Raw genomic sequence first — 23,172 nt, forward strand, 5'->3', positions numbered from 1 at the left:
GCTCCACATTGAATGAGAGAAGGCCCATGTCATGGTGGGTAGGAGACGTTGGGACACAATCTTGCCATAAGTCCCACTCCCAATGCGGAGACCCACAGCTGGGAGGGAGGGAACTCAAAACCTGGAGTTTCTCCCTGAGTAATAAAGGCCTTGAACCCCACATTGGGCATCCTGGCCCTTAAGATCTGTACTTGAGAGACCCTTAAAACATCTAGCTTTGAAAACCAATGGATGTAAACCATGACACCCACAAGACTAGGGATCCCAAAAACAGCTCTTAAAGGGCTCACACACTTGGACTCACCCATCTCAGGGCCCGCATGGAAGTGGCCCATTGAGGGGTGCCTGGACTTTGTGTGGGAGAGGCCCATTTACTTGTCTCAGAGCACTAGCCTGAGGGTCAGGCATCTGATTTGACACATTTAGGGGCATGCTGGGGTACTCTAGGTATGGGGGCTAGGGGACATTCATCTTTACACTCCTATCTTGCTCCAACTGGAGGATGCTTTTTAAAAAATATATAGGCTTTTTTCTTTTTCTACTTTTCTTTCTTGGTAGGCACCATCTCTACACTCTCCCTCCACTATCACTCCACAGCCAGTAGGCACCAACTTTTCACTCTCCCTCTGCAGTGCTTCAGAACACCGTTATCTCTCAGGAAGGAACTTTTACAAGTGCCCAGTGCCCTGTTTTTACATCTGGTACCGTGGTTTTTGCAGCTGCTGCTAGAGGACACCTCTATATCTCCTGGCTCTGGGGCCAGGAGATGGGACTTATGCTGGTGGGCCTCACAGGACTATAACCAACAGAGAGAGAGTGGTTAAATGTCCAGTATTCCCAGGGCACAGCAAGAGACAACAGGCCCAGCAATTGACACTGTAAAAGAGGCCTTATAGCTTATCATCATAGCTGCAGCCTGAGGGGCAGGCTTCTAATTAAACACAGCAAAGGGCTGACTATCCTCACCGGAGACCTCGGAGGGCACCAGGATCTCTTGGAGGGGAGTTTTTATATGCTTCTGGTGCCCCAGTCTTTGGGGCCTGCCATTCAGGGATGCTCTTGGATCAACCTGGCTCTGAGGGGATCCTGGACTCACCTTGTCCCATAAATACCCTATTCTATAGCTATAATAGATGAAAAAAAGTGGAGATAGCATAAGGGATTTATGGGACATCAAGTGGACTAAGATTCATATAAAAGTTAAAGAGAATCTTGAAGTCAGCAAGACAAAAACAACTTCTGTACAAGGGAACCCCCATTAGACTATCAGCAGATTTTTCCACAGAAACCTCAGGACAGAAGGGAGTGACGTGATACATTCATAGTACTGAAGGAAAAACTACTTACAACCAAGAATACTCTAACTAGCAATATTATCATTCAGAACTGGAAATAGGGTTTTCCAGACAAATTAAAGCTAAAGATGTTAATCATTTTGCTAAACGAGCTTTACAAGAAATATTAAAGGGACTCTGTCAAGATGAAAAGACAGGGCACTAATAAAACTTGTGCAAACATAAATCTTACTGGTTAAGGTAAATATATCATAAAAGTGTAATGGATTAATCATATCCAGTATGAAGACTGGAAGCCAAAAGGAGTAAAAAAAATAACAACAAAACCCCAAACTACAAACAAGGGATACACAAGATAAAAAGATGTAACATCAAAAACGGAGGAGGGAGGGAAGAGTAAAAATGCAGAGCTTTAGAATGTATTCAAACTTAAGCTATTATCATAAAATAGACTGTGACAAATATGTTATATGTAAGCCTCATGGTAACCACAAAGTAAAAATCTATAGTAGATATATGAAAGATAAAAATAAAAGAATCTAAGTGTACCACTAAAAGTCATTAAACTACAAAGAAGAGAATAAAGGAACAGAAAGGAACTACAAAACAGCCAGAAAACAACGAACATAATGGCAGTAAGTACATAACTATCCATAATTACTTCAAATGTAAAATGGACTAAATTCTCCAATCAAAAGACATAGAGCTGGGGCTCCTGGGTGCTTCAGTCAATTAAGCATCTGCCTTTGGCTCAGGTCATGACCCCAGGGTCCTGGGATAGAACCCTACCTTGGGCTCCCTGTTCAGTGGGGAGCCTGTTTCTCCTCCCTGCTTGTGCTCTCTCTCACTATCTCTTGCTCTTCCTCTCTCAAATAAATAAAATCTTAAAAAAAAAAAAGTGCTCAGTGAATTAAAAAAAAAGGACTCATTATATGTTACCTATAAGAGACTCACTTTAGGTGTAAGGACCACACAGATTGAAAGTGAAGGGATGGAAAAAGCCCATGCAAAGAAAAACCTAAAGAAAGTTGGAGGTAGCCATAGTCACATCAGACAAAATATATTTTAAAACAGACTATAATAACAAAGGACGTTACATAATGATAAAGGGGTCAATCCAACAAGCATATAAACATTGGTAAATATTTATAACCCAGCATAGGAGCACCTAAATTTATAAAGCATATATTAACAGACCTAAAGTAAGTAATTAGCAATACAATAATGGTAGAGGGCTTTAATAACCACTTACACTTACTTAATGATATAGACAGAACATCCAGACAAAATCAGTAAGGAAACATAAGCTGTACATAGCATATTGGAACAGATGGACTTCACAGATATATACAGAACATTCTATACAAAAGCAAAATACACATTCTTCTCAAGTGCACATGGAATGTTCTCCAAAACAAATCATATCTTAGAATACATAAGAAATCTTAATACATTTAAGAAGTGTAAAATCATATCAAACATTTTTTTCTGACCACAATACTATGAAAGTAGAAATAATTACAAGAAGAAAAGTGGAAAATTCACAAATACATGGATATTTAACATGTTACTGAACTACCACTGAATGGGTCAAAGAAGAAATCAAAAGAGAAATTTAAATATCTTGAGACAAAAGAAAATGGAAATGTAATATACCAAATTTATGGGATGCAGCAAAAGCAGTTCTAAGGCAATAGTTCATAACAACAAGGGCCTACTTCAAGGAAGGAGAAGTCAAACCACCTAACTTCACACCTTAAGGAACTAAAGAAAGATGACAAAGCCCAAAATTAGTAGAAGGAAGGAAATAAAGATCAGAGAGGACATGAATGAAAGAGACTAAAAAGACAATAGAAAAGATCAATGGACTTAAGATCTGGTTCTCTGAAAAGATAAGCAAAATTGACAAACCTTTAGTGAGAAGAAAAAAGAGGGCTCAAGTACATAAAATCAGAAATGAAAAAAGAGATGCTAACAACTGATACCACAGAAATACAATGGATCGTTAAGAGACTACTAAGAATAATGAAGGCCAATAAACTGGACAAGCTAGAAGAAACAGATAAGTTCCTAGAAACAAAGACCAACCAAAACTGAATCATGAAGAAACAGAAAATCTGAGCATACTGATTACTGGTAAGGAGACTGAATCTGTAATCAAAAACTTCCCAACGAAGAGAAATCGAGGACCAGATGGCTTCATTTATGAATTCTACCAAATACTTAAAGAAGAATTAATGCCAACTGTCCTCAAACTCTTTATTTTTTTTTTAATCTTTTTTTTTTAATTTTTATTTATTTATGATAGTCACACAGAGAGACAGAGAGAGAGAGAGGCAAAGACATAGGCAGAGGGAGAAGCAGGCTCCATGCACCGGGAGCCTGACGTGGGATTCGATCCCGGGTCTCCAGGATCGCGCCCTGGGCCAAAGGCAGGCACTAAACCACTGCGCCACCCAGGGATCCCTGTCCTCAAACTCTTTAAAAAAACAGGAAGGAATATTTCCAAACTCATCTTACACGGCAAGCATTATCCTGATACTAAGACTAGACCAACACACTACAAGAAAAGAAAGTTACAGACCAACATCTCTGATAAACACAGGTGCAAAAACTCTCAACAAAATATTACCAAACTGAATTCAACAGTACATCAAAAGAATCCTACACCACAGTCAAGTGGAATTTTTATTTCAGGGATGCAAAGATGGTTCAACATTTCAAATCAATCAATTATACAGCATATAAGCAAAATGAAGGATAGAAATCACATGATCATCTAAATAGATGCACTAATAGAATCTGACAAAATTCAACAACCATTTATGATTTAAAAAAAACCCAACACATCAACAAAGTGGGTAAAGAAGGGACATACCTCAACATAATAAAGACTGTATAAGACAAGCTCAAGTTCACAGCTAACATCATACTCAATGGTGAAAAGCTGAAAATTCTCCTTTAAGGTCTGAAACAAGATAAGGATGCCCACTCTTGCCATATTTATTCAACATGGTATTAGAAATCCTAGCCAGAGGAATTAGGCAAAAAAGAAGAAATAAAGACCTACAAATTAGAAAGAAGTAAAACTGTGACTATTTGCAGATGATGTGTTAGGTATAAAAAACCCTAAATACTCCACCAAAAAACCATTAGAACTAATAAAAAAATTCAGTTAAGTCTCAGGATACAAAATTAACACACAGAAACCAGTTTCATTTTTTTAATATTTTATTTATTTATTCATAGAGTCAGAGAGAGAGAGAGAGGCAGAGACACAGGCAGAGGGAGAAGCAGGCATCATACAGAGAGCCCGATGTGGGACTCGATCCAGGGTCCCCAGGATCACACCCTGGGCTGCAGGCGGCGCTAAACTGCTGCACCACTGGGGCTGCCCAGAAACCAGTTTCATTGTTATACACTAATAATGAGCTATCAGAAAGACAAAGTAAGAGGCACCTGGGTGGCTCAGTCAGTTAAGCATCCAACTGTTGATTTCAGCTCAGGTCATGGTTTCAGGAAGGAGCCCTATGTTGGGCTCCCTGCTCAGTGGGGAGTTTTCTTGAGATTCCCCCTCACTCCCTCCCTCTGCCCCTATCCCTACTCATATTTGCTCTCTCTCTAAAAAAATAAAGAGAGAGAGAGAGAGAAATTAAGAAAACAATCGCCTTTACAATTGCATCAAAAAGAAAAGCCTAGAAACAAATTTAACCAAGGAGGTATAAAAGACCTGTACTGTGAAAACTATAAGATATTGGTGAAAGACATTTAATGACACAAATGGAAAGATACTTTGTGTTCATAGATCAGAAAAATTCAAATTGTAAAGAATGTCCATACTACTAAAAGCAATCTACAGATTCAAGCAATCTTTATCAAAATTCCAGTTGAAATATTTTCAAAAAAATATAGAACAATCCTAAAATGTGTATGGAACTATAAAAAAAGACCTTTATTAGCCAGAGCAATCTTGAGAAAGAACAAAAGCTGAAATTCATTACACTCCCTGGTTTCAACCCATATTACAAATAATGGTATAGTAATAAAAATAGTACAGTATTGGCATTAAAAATAGACACACAGGGGATCCCTGGGTGGCGCAGTGGTTTAGCGCCTGCCTTTGGCCCAGGGCGCGATCCTGGAGACCCAGGATCGAGTCCCGCGTCGGGCTCCCGGTGCATGGAGCCTGCTTCTCCCTCTGCCTGTGTCTCTGCCTCTCTCTCTCTCTCTGTGTGACTATCATAAAAAAAAAAAAAAAAAAAAATTTATAAAAAAAAAAAAACAGATTTAAAAAATAGACACACAGATCAATGGAACAGAAGAGCCCAAAAATAAGCCACACATAATTCATCAATTAATTTATGACAAAGGAGCCAAGAATATGCAGTGGTGAAAAGACACTCCAGTAGTGCTGGGAAAATGAGAGCCACATGCAAAAGAATGAAAGTGGACTCCTATCTTATAGGATATACAAAATTAACTTGAATTAAAGACTTAATGGAAGAACTAAGACCATAAAACTCCTAGAAGAAAACATAGGCAATAAGCTCATTGCCATTGGTTTTGGTAATAATTTTTTTGGAATGAATACCAAAAGCAAAGGCAACAAAGGTAAAAATAAATGGGACTACATCAAACTAAAAGCTATTGCATAGCAAAGGAAACCACTCACCAAATGAAAAGGCAAGAATGGGAGAAAATATTTGCAAAACATGTATCTGATGAGGGGCTAATATCTAAAATATATAAGTAACATGTACAACTTCGTAGCAAAAAAAAAAAAAAAAGTCTGATTAAAAAGTGGCCAAAGGGCCCAAGTAGACATTTTTCCAAATAAGACATCCAGATGGCCAACAGATACATGGAAAGATGCTCAACATCATTAATCATCAGGGAAATGCAAATCAAAACCACAATGAGATAGATACCACCTCACACCTGCAGAATGGCTATTATCAAAAAGGAAAGAAATGACTGATGTCAAAGACATGGAGAAAAAGGAACCCCTGTGCACCACTGATGGGAATGTAAATTGGTGCAGCCACCATGGAAAACAATATGGAGGTTCCTCAAAAAATTAAAAACAGAACTACCATAATCCAGCACTTCCACTTCTGGGTATTTATCTGGAAAAAATGAAAACATTAATTTGAAAACATATCTGAACTCCTATGTTCATTGCTGCATTATTCATAATAGCCAAGACAGGGAAACAACCTACGTGTCCACCAGTGGATAAATGGGTAGTGAAAACATGGATACACACACACACAAAAATACACACACCCATACCCAGAGTGGAATATTATCCTGCCATAAAAAAATAATGAAATCTTGCCATTTGTGACAATATCAATGGACCTTGAGGGTATTATGCTAAGTGAAGTAAATCAGACACAGAAAGATACCATATGTTGTCACTTATATGTGGAATTAAAAAAAACAAGCAACCAAGTTCATACAGAGAATACATCCTGAAACCAATATTACACTGTATGTTAACTAGAATTTATTTATTTTTATTTTACTTTTTTTAGATTTTATTCATTCATCTGACAGCACAAGCAGGGGAGTGGCAGGCGAGAGAGAGAGAAGAAGGACGCCCCCTGCTGAGCAGGGAGCCATCCAGGTGCCCCAACTAACTGAATTTAAATAAAAAATTGAAACATAAAAAAAGGGGCACCTGGGTGGCTCAACTGGTCGAGCATCTGCCTTTGGCTCAGGTCATGATCCCAAGGTCCTGGGATGGAATGAGTCCCACATGGGGCTTCCTGCTCAGTGGGGAGCCTGCTTCTCCTTCTCTGCTTCTGCTCTCTCCACTATCTCAGTCTCTCTCCCTCTTTCAAATAAATAAATAAAATATTTTTTAAAAAACATTAAAAAAAAGTGGTAGTTGTCAGAGGTGGGGTGGGAGTGGGTAGATGTAAAGGGTGAAGGGAGTTAAAATGGAAAAATTTCCAATCGTTAAATAATAAGTCACAGGGATATAATGAGAGAAAATCTTAAAAGTTCTCATCCTAAGGAAAAAAAAATTGTGAACAGTATGACAGTGGTTAACTAAACTCATTCATGTTGATCATTTTGGCATATATACAAATATCAAATCATTTTGTACACCTGATACATGTATTTTTCTCAAGTATACCTCCATTGAAAAAAGAAAGAGAGGGCACCTGGGTGGCTCAGTGGGTTAAGCATCTGCCTTCAGCTTGGGTCTTGATTCCAGGGTCCCGGGATCAGCAGGGAGTCTACCTCTCCCTCTCCTTCTGCCTCTCCTCCTAGCTTGTGCTCTGTCTCAAATAAATAAAATCTTTTTAAAAAATGAATTAAAAAAAAACCCAACTGGTGGTACCCAGGACTCTCTGAGTAGCAGTAATTCTGGAAAATTCAAACTTTAGTGCTCACAAGGCTTGGGAATGAAGGAGTCAATGTGTGGAAGTGCCCATCAAGACAGAGTTAAATGGGTCTTAACAGACACCTGGGCAGATCAAGCACTCAGACTGATGACTTTCCTGTGGAATCCTGGGTGGTCTGCCTAATAAGCAGGGTTCTCCATGCCCCAGAGGCAGGTGCTCTAAGAATTCAGTTCAGTAATGAGCAAAAGAATAATAGGTTGTGCTTACTGCCCTCAGTTAGGGACAGGTGGGCAGCAGGGTGCTGGAAGAAAAGTCAACTGTTGGATATTAAATTACAGTGTGGACTAAAACACTAATATTGTAGATTAGTCACTATTCTGGTGATCAAGGAATGGAATCAAAGCCCACTCCTGTCTTAGCATGGCAACCAGTAAGCTGCTGTCATTTTTATTAAATTATTATTAATTTGTTCATTTATCATTAAAGACATTTTTAACATTAAAAAAAATATTGCAGGGGAAATTTCAGTTTACTCCATTCAGTGCAGTTTGATAGCCCACTTCTCCACTTGAGGGGAGGCCAGTGCAATGACTTCTGATGCCAATGTCATTTAGAAATTGTGCAGAGAGCCTTGACTCAGAGGCATAGTGAACACTTTTGATGGTTATAATTAAATAGACTTTGAACAATGTGATCTGACATTACAGACTTCTCTTGGGTATAAACAGTAAAGATTGCAGAATGTAACAAATTCAGATTAATATTATATAGACAAATGGCATTTTTTAAAAAAAATTTTTTTTAATTTATTTATTTATGATAGTCACACACACAGAGAGAGAGAGGCAGAGACACAGGCAGAGGGAGAAGCAGGCTCCATGCACCGGGAGCCCGATATGGGACTCGATCCCGGGTCTCCAGGATCACGCCCTGAGCCAAAGGCAGGCGCCAAACCGCTGCGCCACCCAGGGATCCCGACAAATGGCATTTTTAAATAGATTATTTTAGAGAGAGAAAGTGCACACAAGTTGGGGGAGGGGCAGTGGAAGAAGAAGAGAATCCCAAGCAGACTCCACTATCAGCGCAGGGCCCGATACAGCACTCAATCCCAGGACCCTGAGATCACCATCTGAGCCAAAACCAAGAGCTGGACATTCAAATGAGCCACCCAGGTGCCCCACAAATGGTATCTCCGTATTTTAAGTTCTTCATATCAGTCTTTTCAGACCTGATGTTTTCTCCAAATGCATACAAAATATAAATATTCACCCCACGATAAAAGTTCAGAGGCAAAAAGTTGTACATCAAAGTCCCATTATTCATTTGTTACTTCAAATGTATGAGCTCTCACTCTGTGCCAGGCCCTATGTTGCAATGGTAAGTAAAAACATACTTCTCTGCACTGGTGGAGACGAGGGTCTAGAAATAGCATCACTATTAAACAGAAGCTAAGGTAAGTGCTCTGAGAACACATGGCAGTAGGAGGTGACCTGAGGAAAAAAAAGAACACTAAATTGGTATCTGAAGGACTAGGAGCCAAGAAGGAAGAAGAGTGTGAAGAGTGTGTTGTGTGTGACACTGCAGGCAGCAGAAGAATGGCAAGTACTGCGCATGGGAAGAAAGAAGTATCTAGATGAATGGAATTGTAGAGCTGGGAGCCAGATCACAGCTGTGCAGGCCATGTAAAGAAGTTTTACTTTGATTCTAAGGTTTTTTGGAAAAGTTTTAAGGAGAATGTGATAATTTATTTTTCAAAGAGACCATCATGTATTTTTACATACCCACCAGAATGGCTAAAATGAAAAAGATGGAAAATCTGTCATTGGTGAGGATGTGGAGCAACTAACTGGAACTCTCCTGCATTGCAGAAGGATTTGGATATTTCTGACTGGAATGCATATATGTGTTCACCGTAAGACAGAACAATACTGGTTCTAATACCCTCAAACTGGAAACTACTTAAATGATCAATACTAGCAAGGATAATTAAATCATAGTGTGCCCATTCTATACAATGATGAGAATGAACATTGTTCACTTATATGCAAGAATATGGATATATTTCACAAATATAATAGTGAAGAATCCAGACACAGAAGAGTAGATATGATAATTCCATTCATATGGAATGGAATTCCATCATACAGTTAGATAATAAAGTAAAAAACAAGGGCAAAACTAATTTTGGGTTAGGGGTGAAAGTCACTCCCCTTGGTGGCAGGTGGTGGGGAGGGGAGGTATTAGTGACCAGAAGGGAGCAACAGAAGGGCTGTCTGGAGTCCAGTAATGTTGATTCTTCATCATTCAACTTATGCAAGTGCATTGATATATACACCTATACTGAGTGCTCTTTCTTGCATGTATGTTTTTAGTAAAAAATTAAAATCGAAAAGATTAACCACCCTGGAGTGCCTGGCTGGCTCAGTGAGAAGAGCATGTGACCTTGGTCATGAATTTGAGCCCCACATTGGGTGTAGAAGTTACTTAAAAATAATTAATTTTTTAAAAAAGAAAAAAAGATAAGTCATCCCGACTGCCAGATTATTCAGGATGTAAATGTGGATATACAGTCGAGCAAATAGAAGACTACTGTAATCTTTAAGGCAAGGAAATGCCTGCCAGTTTGGACGTGATGAGTTCTGGTGGAGGAGACAAATAAGTATCCACTTACTTGTGGTGTGAGGTATTTTTGCAAAGTGAAAAAAAAAAGTCAAGAAAGACTGATACTGGATACAAGAAATAGGCAGCTGAGTACAAATTAGAGGGAAGGGAACATAGAATGAGAGAAATTCTGTCGGACCTTGATGCTTGAACGCTTCCTCTTTGAGCTCTTCTTTGAGCAACATGGGAAATACTTCCGTTCTCCTGAATCCAAACATGCCATATGATCTATGTGAAACAGTATTTATATGATCGATTACTCCTGTTCACTTGCTTTTAGCTTTAGAACTGATTTATGGATAAAGCCAGAAAGCTTTTCAGGAGGCTGTTTAAATCAAGAAATAGAATTAGGGGCACCTGGGTGGCACAGTTGGTTGGGTGTCCAGCTGTTGGTTTCAGCTAAGGTCATGATCTCAGGGTTGTGAGATCCAGTCCATGTCAGGCTCTGTGCTCAGTATGGAATCTGCCTGGGAATCTCGCTCCCTCTCCCTCTGCAGTTCCCTCCCTCTCTCTTTCTCACTCTCTCAAATAAATAGATCTTTTTAAAAAATAGAATTTGAAAAGAAATTAAAAAATTTTAAAAAGAAATAGAATTTGATTATTTATAATAAAGTACAACCAGAAACAAAGCGTGTATGTATACATATTATTTACATATACACATATATGGATAGGCACACATATACACCATGCAGATTAGAAGAAGTTCAAGATGATATATAAGATATAACAACTTTGTTGTTTTAATACAGGGGAACTGAGGAATCAAAAAGTTAATGGTTGCATCTGGGACCAAAGGGATAGATGCTCTCATATTAATTGAAAAGCTTCTATACTGGCATATGCATGTATTTATATAATTTAAATTTTATTTTTAAAGATTTTATGTATTATTTATATGACAGAGAGAGAGAGAGCACAAGCAGGCAGAGCAGCAGGCAGAGGGAGAGGATGAGGTAGAAGCAGGCTCCCCACCAAGCAGAGAGCCTGTGGCCCCATCCTAGGACCCCAGGATCATGACTTGAGCAGAAGGCAGACACTTAACTGATTGAGACACCCAGGCGTGCCAAGTATTTATGTAATTTAAAAACTGGTTTAATTTAAGGATAATCAGAGGGGCTCTTGACATGTTCCCCAGGGTCAATGGAAAATCTGCCAACACAGTTTACTCAGCAGAGGGGCCTTTTAGTTTATGCTAATAAAGGGCCAAGGGTCAAAGCCATCTGGGTTAGGCCACTCACTGTTTATACATTATTTCCTTTATGCTTCAGAGCATCCCTGCAGAGCAGGTATTATGCTTTCTACTTTACAGATGAGGAAACTGAGGTTCAAAGAAGTTCGGATGTGCCCATTATAATAAGCTCAGGGTAGCCTTAATAAGCCTCTCCCCCTGCCCTGCCTTATCTCGTCCACCCACAGTATCCTGCAGATTTAAGACTGTTTATGGTTAGGTGTGTTAAGAGGAAGGAATATTCTAGAAAAACAAGTTTACCACTGATAGGCATTATCTATCCACAGGCTAATTGGGAGTGTCATATTCTGCAAGTGAATAGCTTATCCCATCATTCCTGAGAAAGTAGTAGCAGCCAGGGGTGGTAGGGGTGAATATACACAGCAGGAAGTGTAACTGCTACTACTACTACTACTACTACTACTACTACTACTACTACTTATCTATTTATTTTTTATATTTTATTTATTCATTCATGATAGACACAGAGAGAGAGGCAGAGACAGGCAGAGGGAGAAGCAGACTCCATGCAGAGAGCCTGATGCGGAACTTGATCCCAGGACCCCAGGATCATGCTCTGGGCCCAAGGCAGGCACTAAGCCGCTGAGCCACCCAAGGCCTGTGTAACTACTTTTAAATGCAAAACAGCAGGTGTCTTTTGCTAGAAGGAGGGAGAGTAGGGGAGAAAATCTCTCAATCTCACAAAGAATTTCTCCAGAAGAAAGAGACATTAGCCACAGACACTATCCCTCAGGGCGCAGGTTGGGAAACAGGGTAACTGGGGGATTTTAGATGAATGGGATTTTTCTCTAGTATTTTTGGCACTTAAAAAGCTTTGGGCAGCCCAGGTGGCTCAGCAGTTTAGCGCCACCTTCAGCCCAGGGTGTGATCCTGGAGACCCAGGATTGAGTCCCACGTCAGGCTCCCGGCATGGAGCCTGCTTCATTCTAAGTAAATAAATAAAATCTTTAAAAAAAAAAAAAAAAAAAAAAAAAGCTTTAATTTTTTCTTCTGAATTTTATCAAATGCTTTTTTTTTGCATTAATTGCTGTGATCACTAATTTTTCTTCTACCCAGCCCATTAACATGGTGGATTATACTGATCCATTTTCAAATATTAAACTAGACTTGTGTCCCTGGAAAAAACCCTGCATGGTCAGGGTAATTATTTTTTATATTGCTGAATTCTATTTGCTAATATTTTAAGGGCATTTAATTCTATGTTTATGAGGGATACTAGTCTATAGTTTTGTCTCTTGGTACTACTATTGCCTGTTTTGTTTTTTTTTTAAGATTTATTTATTTTAGAGAGAGAGAAAGCAAACACAGAGTGGGGGTGCAGAGGGAGAGAAAGAGACAATCTTAGGCAGACTCTGCTGAGTGCGGAACCCAACAGGGGGGTTGATCTCATGACCCTGAGATCAGAACCTGAGCGGAAACCAAGAGTCGGATACTTAACCACCTGCGCCACCCAGGTGCCCCTATTGCCTGGCTTTTATATCAGGTATTACTGGCCTCGAAATGGGTTGTGAACTATTTTGTCATTTATTTTCTGGAAGAAACTGTTCAGAATTGACTTCAGTGTTTGGTAGGATTCTTCAGTGAGATCATCTGGACTGGGATATTTCTTTTTTGACAGTTTAAAAATTATGAATTCAATTGCTTTAGTACCTACAAGGCTATTGAAATGACCTCTTAAAACGAATGAGCTGTCTTGCTTTGCCTTTTCAATGTACTAGGGGAAGTGGTCAAACTGATTTCTGTGGAGGTGTTTCTAATACTCCCTCATCATCCTGTAAGGTCTTCAGGGCCTGTAGTGATGGCCCGGGTCTCAGTCTGTTTGTGCTGCTGTTACAAAATGCTACAGACAGGCGTATAAACCCCAGAAATTTCTCCCTCGCAGTTTGGAGACAGGAAATCTCCGATGACAGTGCAGTGCAGGCAGATCTGATGTGGTGGCTGGAGACAAGCCCCTTCCCAGTTCACAGCCAGTGTCTTCTGGCTATATACTCCTCAAGTGGTGGACGCAGTGAGGGATCCATCTGGAGGCTCTTTTAGAAGAGCATTTAGCTCATCCGTGAATGAGCTCTTAGCCTAATCACCTCCCTAAGATCCTAAGACCATCCCTGTTGGGGGGTAAGATTCAACATATGAATTTTGGGGGGACACATACAGACCATAGCACTTCTGTTTCATTCTCATTAATTGTGTGGTAATATCATCTCTTCATCAGTCTTGCTAGAGGCCTGTTTCAAAGAACCAGCTTTTTGTTTTGATGATTTTTTTCTATTGTTTTTTACTTTTTATTTCATTGATTTCTACTATTATTTTTAGTATATTCTTTCTTTTCCTTATTTTGCCTTTTTCTGGTTTCATCTAGGTCAGAGTTTAAGATTATCGAGACTTTCCTTATTTGTTTTAAAGTTTATTTATTTTATTTAAGTACTGTCTACACCCAACATGAGTGCTCATATAGGCTTGAACTCAGGTGCTTTACTGACTGAGCCAAAAAGACACCCCAAGACATTCCTTATTTTTATGTAATCATTTAATGCCACAAATTTCCCTTTTAGCACTGCTTTACTGCATCCAACATATTTTAATTTTTTAAAAAGATTTTATTTAATTAATTAATTTTATTTATTTATTTGATATATAGAGAGAGCATAAGCAGGGAGAGCAGGTGGCAGAGGGAGAAGCAGGCTCCCTGCTAAGCAGAGAGCCCAATGTGGGACTCAATCCCAGGGCCCTGGGATCATGACCTGAGCTGAAGGTAGATGCTTAACCTCCTGAGCCACCCAAGTGCCCTATTTTGATATGTTCTAGCTTTTTTTCATTTAGTTTAACTGTTAAAAAATTTCCCTTGGGGTGCTGTTTTCTAGTGTGGCTGCACCAGTTTGCATTCTCATAGTGGTTTTAAGTTTTATAGACTTGCTGATTTTCTGTCTGGTTGTTCCATCAATTGTTGAGAGTAGAATACTAATGTGTCCAACTATAATTGTGGATTTTCCGGTTCTAACAGTTTTTGCTTCACATAATTTGCAACTTTGTTATTTGGTATATATATGTTAAAGATGGGCATTGTCTTCTTTTTTAAAATATTTTATTTATTTATTTGAGAGAGGGAGGAGAGCATGAGCTGGGGGAGGGGCAGAGAGAGAAGCAGACTCCCTGCTGAGCAGGGAGCCTGACTCGGGGCTCCATCCCAGGACCCTGAGATCATGGCCTGAGCTGAAGGCAGATGCTTAACCAACTGAGCCACCCAGACACTCCTCTATTTTCTATTTTAAAATTTATATCTGCTTTAATTTTTGTTATTTATTCCTTTCTGTTAACTTTGGGCTTGGTTTGTTTTTTCCTTTATAGCTCTAGAAGTGTAAAGTTAGATTGTTTTAGATCTAGTCATATAGTTGGGTCATGGTTTTTTATCCATTTAGCACTTCAATGTCTTTTGATTGGGGAATTTAATCCATTTACATTTAGAGTGATTATTGACAGGGAAGGACTTATTGCTATTTTTTAAGCTAAGGAAGTTCACTTACAGCAGATATAGGAGGATGACATGATAGTACTCAGACTTGTTTGTTCTCACCCCTTTTCTTCCACTTCTAGTAGGCTGCTAGGGAGTGTCCTATGATTCAGAAGTATGTTTGTGTGAGTGCGTGTGCATGTGTGTATATCCCACATCTTGGGCATTGCTCCCTACCAAAACCCAGGGACTTAATGGAATTTGAACTGAAATGTTAATAAGAAATTAAAAAATTCAAGCCACTTGTCTATTAAAATTAGGATAGGACCTGAGAAATCTGGATATTCTCCTCTTCCCCAGGGCCCAGAATCTTCCCCTGAGATCTGTTCCAACAATAAGAACTCTTTTCCTCCCCCTTTTCTCTCTGAGTTTGGTGATATGAAACTGAAGGAGCTGGTCAGGCTGCCTTGACATGGTTGCTTGATACCATAGGTAAGGAGAACTTGGGGAGTTTAGGATTCCTGATTGCAGAAACTCCTCACCTGCTCCTTTAGCCAAAAAAGCAGCTTCTCATGTAAGATCCTAGCATGGCCAGGGAACTGCTGGCAGTCTCCCGAAAAGGGCTGCACTCCTTGGGACCTGAGCACCATAGTTGTAGGGATCATTACTTACATAACAGTTTCTGTGCCTGACTCTCTCAGATTTGGGCTGGCTTGTTCACATCCTACTTTGTTCCAAAAGAGGATTGGAAGCGGCGAGAAGCCTGGCTAAGCCTTGTGCAAGCCTTCTACCTGTTGGTAGAAGAAAGAGGAAAGATCCTGACTCTGTCTTCTGGGAATTGATAGTCTAAATCACAATCCTAGACTACCCCTAAAATTACTACTGAGGAAAGCTTCCTTGGCTAATAGTGCAACTACTAAAAAAAAATCAAGGCTAGAGATATGACTAAAAAGCCAAGAGACAATTTAAAATGCAATTAAAACAAATATTTAGCTAACCCAAAAAGAAGATGGGAAAGGAGGAGCAGAGAATAGAAAGCAAAAGGGAGAAAATACCCAACTGCATCAATATTACACTAAATATAAATGTCTAAACATTTTGATTAAAAGAGAATTTATCAGACTGGATGAAAGCAAGACAGCCTTTATATACAAAAACATAGATTAATTGAAAGAAAATGATATGTCCTGCAAAAATAAGCATAACAAGAATGATCTTAATATTAAAGTAGACTTCAGGACAAAGATTTTAATCAATGATAAGAAGAACATTTAATAATGATAAAAATGTCAAGTCTTCCAGAAGATACAGTAATTATAAATTTGTATGCACTCAAATCAGAGGATAAGATGTTAGTGAGGATAAGAAAAGTCTGAGCCATAGGAGGCTACTCTGAACTGGATATGAGGTTTAAGTCCCAACACCTTGTTCAGGATTTGTGGGTTTCCATGTGTGCATGGAGTTGTTCTACTTATAAAGTTTTAGGAATGGTCTAATGAGTTTGGTGAATCTCAACATTCTAACTTGAGACAATTAGAAGAAATGAATAAACCAGGGTCTCCAGTTTGGGAGCAAAATATGGGCCAGGTTACTTTTAGGTATGCCACAGAACATTGGCCTTCAGACTGTGAGCCCCTATCTCAGCTTCTCACTGTCAGCCTGGTAAGCCTCACAGAGACAGTTGATTGGAATAGGTCTACCCTCTTTAGTGGGGGCCATGACGCTCTGGTCCTGCTTCCCATTCAGCCTCATCTCCTCTCCTTCCTCACTCTGAAACCCAGACATGGCTTCTGTCAATCTAAGAATATGTGCTGTTTTCTCCATAAAAAAGGCTTGTAAGCCCTTCTCTACTGTACTCTTGCTACCACTTCAAGACTGGCTCAGCAGCTGAGAGTTAAACAGAATGACAGCTAAGTGAAGAAGGTGAATCTTGGGGATCCCTGGGTGGTTCAGTGGTTTGGTGCCTGCCTTTGGCCCAGGGCGCGATCCTGGAGTCCCGGGATCGAGTCCCATGTTGGGCTCCCGGCATGGAGCCTGCTTCTCCCTCCTCCTGTGTCTCTGCCTCTCTCTCTCTCTCTCTCTGTCTATCATAAATCAATCAATCAATCTTAAAAAAAAATAATTGACCACACAATTTAGGCTGAGTGAGGAGGAGAAAGGGACATCAAATGGGAATTGACAATGATAAGATGGTAGGTTTAAAGGGACCCAATTAGATTCAATTTTGGTTGCAGCTGGGTGACACAAAGAGTGACCGGGAAAGACAAGATATGCTGCTCAGACCGTGGGGTGTGACACTGAGACATAAACAACACACATTCTATTTCACGTTATTTTCCAAAGTGTTCAATGTCTCATTTTAAAATGGATGAAATAGTCATCTAAATGTTACCAAGTCTTGTTACCCCTATTTTCCCTCTTGTGTCCCAGTTGAGTAGTGGTTTGATAACAAGATTGTTTCATATCATCAAGAGCAGCTTTCCACCAGTTGAGTAACTTGTATACTTGTCATTCTGAAAGGACAGTGACTCACTAGACACCTGATGGCCTTGGCCTCCTATGCAACATCACTGAGCTTTGATAAATCAGGATGAAAGATAAAACTCTATAGCAATGAAGACAGTAATGGGGATTTCCTTTTTGGCTATATTCCTTATTCTTTAATATAATAAATTCCTAAAATTCTTCTTGGATAGCTTCTAGGACAAATGAGTTGCATAATAAGATTTTTAAAAGCTCCCCAAAACTGTCTCTGATATTGAAAAGGAAATCAGAAAACAAAGCAAGTTTCAAAATCAACAGAACTTGCTGATGACACATCCTACAAGTTAAAACTGGTGTATGAGAAAGGATCCTTAACCTCCTCTGATCAAATTTCATGATGCTATAGATCCTTCCAGGTCCTACTCTGTGTTCTTTTGAATCTGGAATTCCCCTTGTTTGAAAATATCTAATGACTTTTCAAATAAACATGATTAGTTTTCCTTTTCAAATAGCCATCTGCATTTTGTTTAAGTGTGTGTACAAGGCCTCACTTCCCTTGGGGATCACCGAGTGACTCCTAGACAGGGCAGTGTGTGCACACAATTGCCTCTTGTCTGAAGGACAACCTTGGAAACTGCAGTGTTGGGAACTGAGGTGCAGTGATCACCTGGCTTTGGCCTGGTGGTCACTTCCCTCATTCCTATATGCTTGCAGATCTCTAGTAAAACATAAAAGCCATACTTCGCAATTCTGAATCTACAGAGTCCTTCCCCTAACTATAGTTGCCTCTTCTGATCTCTGTAGGCTGGGGTAGGAGTCCCTGCTGGGGACCCCAGAGTAGCCTGTTTGTGGTTCTGTCACAGGCAATACTCTCTGAGCCTCCCATAATAAGGTGAGCTGCCTTGTGATGGGGAATGGGCTGCTCCTGGGCTGCCACCTGACTCAGCATAAGGCCTATAGAGGAGAGATGTGCAGGCATCACCTGACACACTCATGGCCTGCCATCCTACATCCTTCAAGAGCTGCCATCAATATGCAAACTACTGCACATCTGCTCTGTCAGAACTGCTGCAGTAGACATGTACTTACAACAAAACCTGCACTCTAACCTGCCCTCAGCTTGACCTGAGGGTTGAGAGGCATTGCTATTACTGTCCATCATCAGAGTGCCTAGTGCTCCTGGAGTACAGTACCCCTGAAACAAGGATCCAGACCACTTCTCTGAAATTTCAGAATGAGGATAAAGTTGGTCTCTCCTGTTGAACTGTCTTTTTATTCCCCAGTGCCGAGAATAGTGGCTGGCTTGTGAGAGTCTGGAGGTGATAGTAATGACATGGGTGTGGAATAGATGTAATCTGGGTCATTTCCTTTTTGTCTTGGCTCTTAGACATCTTCAAAGCTAAGTTTAGATTCCAACTGTCATTGTTTCCCTGTTTTTTTCTGCTAATAATTCTTTCTGGTTTTTATTTTGGGCTCCTATCTTGGCATTTTGGCTTTATTATACTTATCTTTCATTCTAAGTCCTGTTTCTAGAAGTAGCTTGTATAAGTACAAGGGACATGATGGAGAAGATTTTCAGTCACCAGTATCCCTACTGGGGAAAACACCCTATATTGTTAGACTTTCCCTGACAAGTTACCAGTGGAGCCTGCACTACTGAGGAGATAGCAGCAGGGCAGGAGGCAGAGAGTTAGTGGGAGGCCCTGCTGGCTCAGTGCAACTCCTCCTGGGGCCCCTCTATCCAGATTCAAAATTTCTTGTAAATGCTGATGAAGAGCTGGGAGTGTGAGTCTAGGTTATCTCAGGGTAGGGCAGAGAGAACCTTTGAGCAGCAGAGAGGAGGGGTTAAAGGGAATAATAAAGTACCAGGGCTCCTAAATTTCCCATCTCTGAAAGGTTGGGGGTCAAGGGGCAAAGGGTGGTGAGGATAAAGGGAGAGTATCTTCAGTACAGGTTCTGTCAATTATAAAACCGTATCTGAACTAATTTGGGAGTAAAGACAGCACTACAAAATAGTAGAGGGAAACAATTTAGTCAGAGAGTTTGAAGATTTATTTTTTAAAACAAGTCTTTTCTTCTTTTTTTTTAAAGATTTATTTATTTATTTATTTATTTGTTTGTTTGTTTGTTTGTTTATTTATTTATTTATTTATTGAAGAAAGAGCCAGCACGCACATATGCAAGTTGTGGGGAGGGGCAGAGGAATAGAAACCCCAAACAGACTCCCTGCTGAGTGTGGAGACCACCTCAGGGCTTGATCCCACAACCCATGAGACCATGACCTCAGCGAAAACAAACTGTCCAATGCTCAACCAAGGAAACACCCAGGTGCCCCTCGTCAGAGAGTTTGGATACAGGTAGGTTCCTGACTAATCTCTGAAATCTGACTCCAAACTCTTAACAAAAAAAAGTTCCAGAGCTGTCCAGGGCCCAGTTGTACTTGTGCCTAAGACAGAAAGTATCCAGAGGAAATGTACAAATTAGGAAAATTGGTGGGTCAGTACCTCAAAGCCAAATGGGGCTTTAATGGTGTTATAAAATTCTGGCTCCCACAGAGAGAGCAAGACTGAAGACAACAGAGAAAGCCAGCTTAAGAAAAAGTCTGTTGTGTGTCTCAGGGCAGCAGAAAGACCAGAGCCCATGGAGGCCAAAAAATCTGGGGCCTCCAAACAGTTGTGTGACTTTGGGCAAGTTTAATTGCTCTGAGCCAAGGGGTCTTCACTGATAAAATGGAGATGTCCAGAGTCGTACATCACAGGGCTGTGGATGGAATAAAATGAGACAATGTATCTAGTGGGCATAGTAGCACAGTTCATGTGGACTTGCCCAGAGGATGGGGATTCCATCCTTCCTCCAGGCTCCACACTGAGCAGGGAGCCTAATGTAGGTCTCGATCTCAGGACCCTGGGTCATGAACTGAGCAGATGCTTAACCCACTGAGCCACCCAGGCACCCCAGGATCTTTTAATATATTTTAATTCTTCTTCCCCCATAGATATAAGCAGGTATGGAATGAAATATGACATAAGGATGGCCTCAATCTTTTGTCTCGATTTTATCATTGTAACATGCTAAGTTTCACTCTCCCTGAGATAATGAACATGAATGGAGTGGTAAGGACATGGGTTTCTACGACAGGTTCACATCCTAAAATGAAAGCAGTAACATTTAGATAATCTACCTCCCAAATTAGCCCAACTAGCAGACCTTTGAAACCAAGAATGATGATACCTTTACAGAAAGGAAAACCAAACAGATTCTTGCTGTGGTGGGAGAGTTCTTTCATCTCTAAAAGGTGAATAATGTCACCAAAAACTCAGACTCACCAAGGCTTGCAGTTTAGGACAGTGAACGGAGAGCTGGATGAGTGTGCTGTCGGTTATCTGGAGAGAAACATGCTGTGTCAGTGTGGCTTCCACACCAGAACTTAATACCTAATTTTGGTTTCTCCTGAACATGAGAATCAAAAGGTGTAAAACAGAATAAAAACTCATCTCAAGTACACTCAGGCTGGGACCTCCTCTCTTCACCAACAATTTCAATTTCTATAGACACAAAGCTGTGCTTTAGTCTCTCCTCTGGTGGCCCAAGGACAGAGGACAAAGAGGGAGTCCCCCAGGATTCTACTCTGTAGTCACCTCATCACTGTACTTGCAAACCTATTTCTCCCTTCAATTCTGTGAAATACATATTTTTTTAATGTTTGGCAAAAAATGGAGCCACCCTGACTTCTCGACTGTAGCTCTGGTGGCTAAGAATAGCCCAAAGTTCATGCATCCCACTGCCATGGCCCTCATGGGTTCCCAATTCCTAACCCACACACTGGGGTGAGGAGGGTTCAGACAACAGCCAGCTGGGGTCTCTGGCTGTGTCTGTTTGTCTCTCAGGACTGAGGGGCAGCCCTGCAGGGCTTGTCAGATGGGTACTTACCAGGATGCATTCTTCAAGATCCATCTTCTCCAGGTCATGGCAATTCTGGAAAAGTCCGTAAGACATCCCCCACCATGTGGTCAGTGGTCAGGGCAACACTGGTGGCTTGCCCTGAGTACTGGCCCCGAATCCTTGTTCTCTTCCATTAAGGAGTGTGACCCAGTGAGCCAGCACTTCTGAGAAGGTGCCTTTTGAATCATATTCACTTTGAAAACGGGAATGTGGCCACCCTGGGCTTCATTTCCTTTTCTCACCTGGAAAGGTAGGGCCTTCCACCTTCCCAGTGGCTCATGGGTATCATCCTCTAAATTTAGCCATAGAATAGGCTTGGGAAGGCATGGGGTAGAGTGCTCAAGCACAGTGTGGACAGGTGAGGGTTAGGGTAGGAGGAAGAGTATATCACCATCCCCATGGGTTCCCAGCAACAGGCCAGAGAGACCCCCATGATGGTTAGTGTCTAAAGGGTGATGTGGAAGGAGCAGAGGCACAGCACAATTCAGTTAGGGGAAGCTACTGACTGGCTGCATCAGGGTTTGTATGAGAAAGGACATGTCCTGCCAGGGAAGAAGTTCCTCTCATTGTGGTCCCACCTGACCAAGTGAGAGTGCTCTAGACCTGCTCCAGAACCCACTAGAGGACCACTTTCCCTTTTTGGGGAAAATGGGAAAATGTACCCTGAGCAATCTACTTCATACCTGTCCTTTCTGAAGGTACACACATTTTTGCACATTCCAAACCACAGCAAGTTATTTTGAAATGGGGGAGGTAAATTATAGTTTGGTTCTGTTTTTTGAAACCTCTGGCTTACCCGAGCTAAAAGTGTAAAGCCTGCATCAGTCAAATGGGAACATCGGGCAGCCTCCAAAATCCTGGGATATAGGGTGCATGGGAGGAAAAGGTAGTGACTGATTAACAATAGAAACACATATTTTAAGATGCACACAATTGAGTTTATTCTGCTCTCTGACACATGTTTGCTTCTGGAACAGCCCTGAGGACTGTAAATGCAAATGCTGTCCCACTGGATAGATGAGGGGAAGCAGGCTTAGGGAGAAATGTGGCCTGCCTTAAGTCCCAAGGTTCCAGCTCAAATTCAGGTAGTGAACCCAGGAATTTTACCATAATATCAGGACTTTGCTGCTGCTATTGCTTTTAAATATTACTCCAATATTTGTTTTTTAAACACAATTAAAATGAACTTTTACTCAACAAAGTTATCTTGATATATAAAGATAGTTTAGTGAAATTCCCAGTTACCCTAATAGAAATTTTAAAAATTTGCAAGTGAAAAACATGAGTTAATTCTCAATGCCCATGCTTAATGGGGATGGAGTAATAAATAACATTTTAAAATTAAGTATGCCCTTGTAGCAGTAATTTTAACCACATTTCTGACCAGTTTTGATCACCCATATTCCTTCTACAATTCAGAAATATCAAAATTGCCTAGAATTGTCCCTAATGCAATAGTAAGAAAAATGGGCAAAAGACACCAATAGACAATCCTTAAAAGATATAAAACTGGTGTAAGCATGAGAAACGGATCAGTTTCACTGATGAGTAAACAACAAAATAAGTATCTTTTTTTTAAATAAGTATCTTTTTTTAGCCTCTTGTACAGGGGTTAAGTCTCAAGTTCAAACACTACTTTTACTTCCTACTCATCATATGGCCCAAGATACATTATGTGATTTTCTTTGAGTCCCAATCTCTCCTCTGCAAAACAAGTGAGAATAATAGTGCATA

At 40.4% G+C, this 23,172-nt stretch overlaps 1 protein-coding gene across 3 annotated transcripts in view; it reads right to left on the bottom strand.

Annotated features, from left to right (window-relative positions):
- Nucleotides 1–23,172, bottom strand: part of FBXL2 (F-box and leucine rich repeat protein 2) — a 113,040-nt gene that overhangs the window by 3,802 nt on the left and 86,066 nt on the right. For all 3 annotated transcript variants that reach the window (XM_055321402.1, XM_055321401.1, XM_055321403.1), the window contains 3 exons: nucleotides 22,235–22,295; nucleotides 21,427–21,471; nucleotides 20,823–20,879 (listed from right to left, as the gene is read on the bottom strand). In XM_055321402.1, coding sequence (XP_055177377.1) covers nucleotides 20,823–20,879; nucleotides 21,427–21,471; nucleotides 22,235–22,295 — 163 coding nt within the window. The remainder of the gene's footprint in view (nucleotides 1–20,822; nucleotides 20,880–21,426; nucleotides 21,472–22,234; nucleotides 22,296–23,172) is intronic.

The sequence above is a fragment of the Nyctereutes procyonoides genome, unplaced genomic scaffold (assembly GCF_905146905.1).
Source record: "Nyctereutes procyonoides isolate TBG_1078 unplaced genomic scaffold, NYPRO_anot_genome, whole genome shotgun sequence".
Lineage (NCBI taxonomy): Eukaryota > Metazoa > Chordata > Mammalia > Carnivora > Canidae > Nyctereutes > Nyctereutes procyonoides.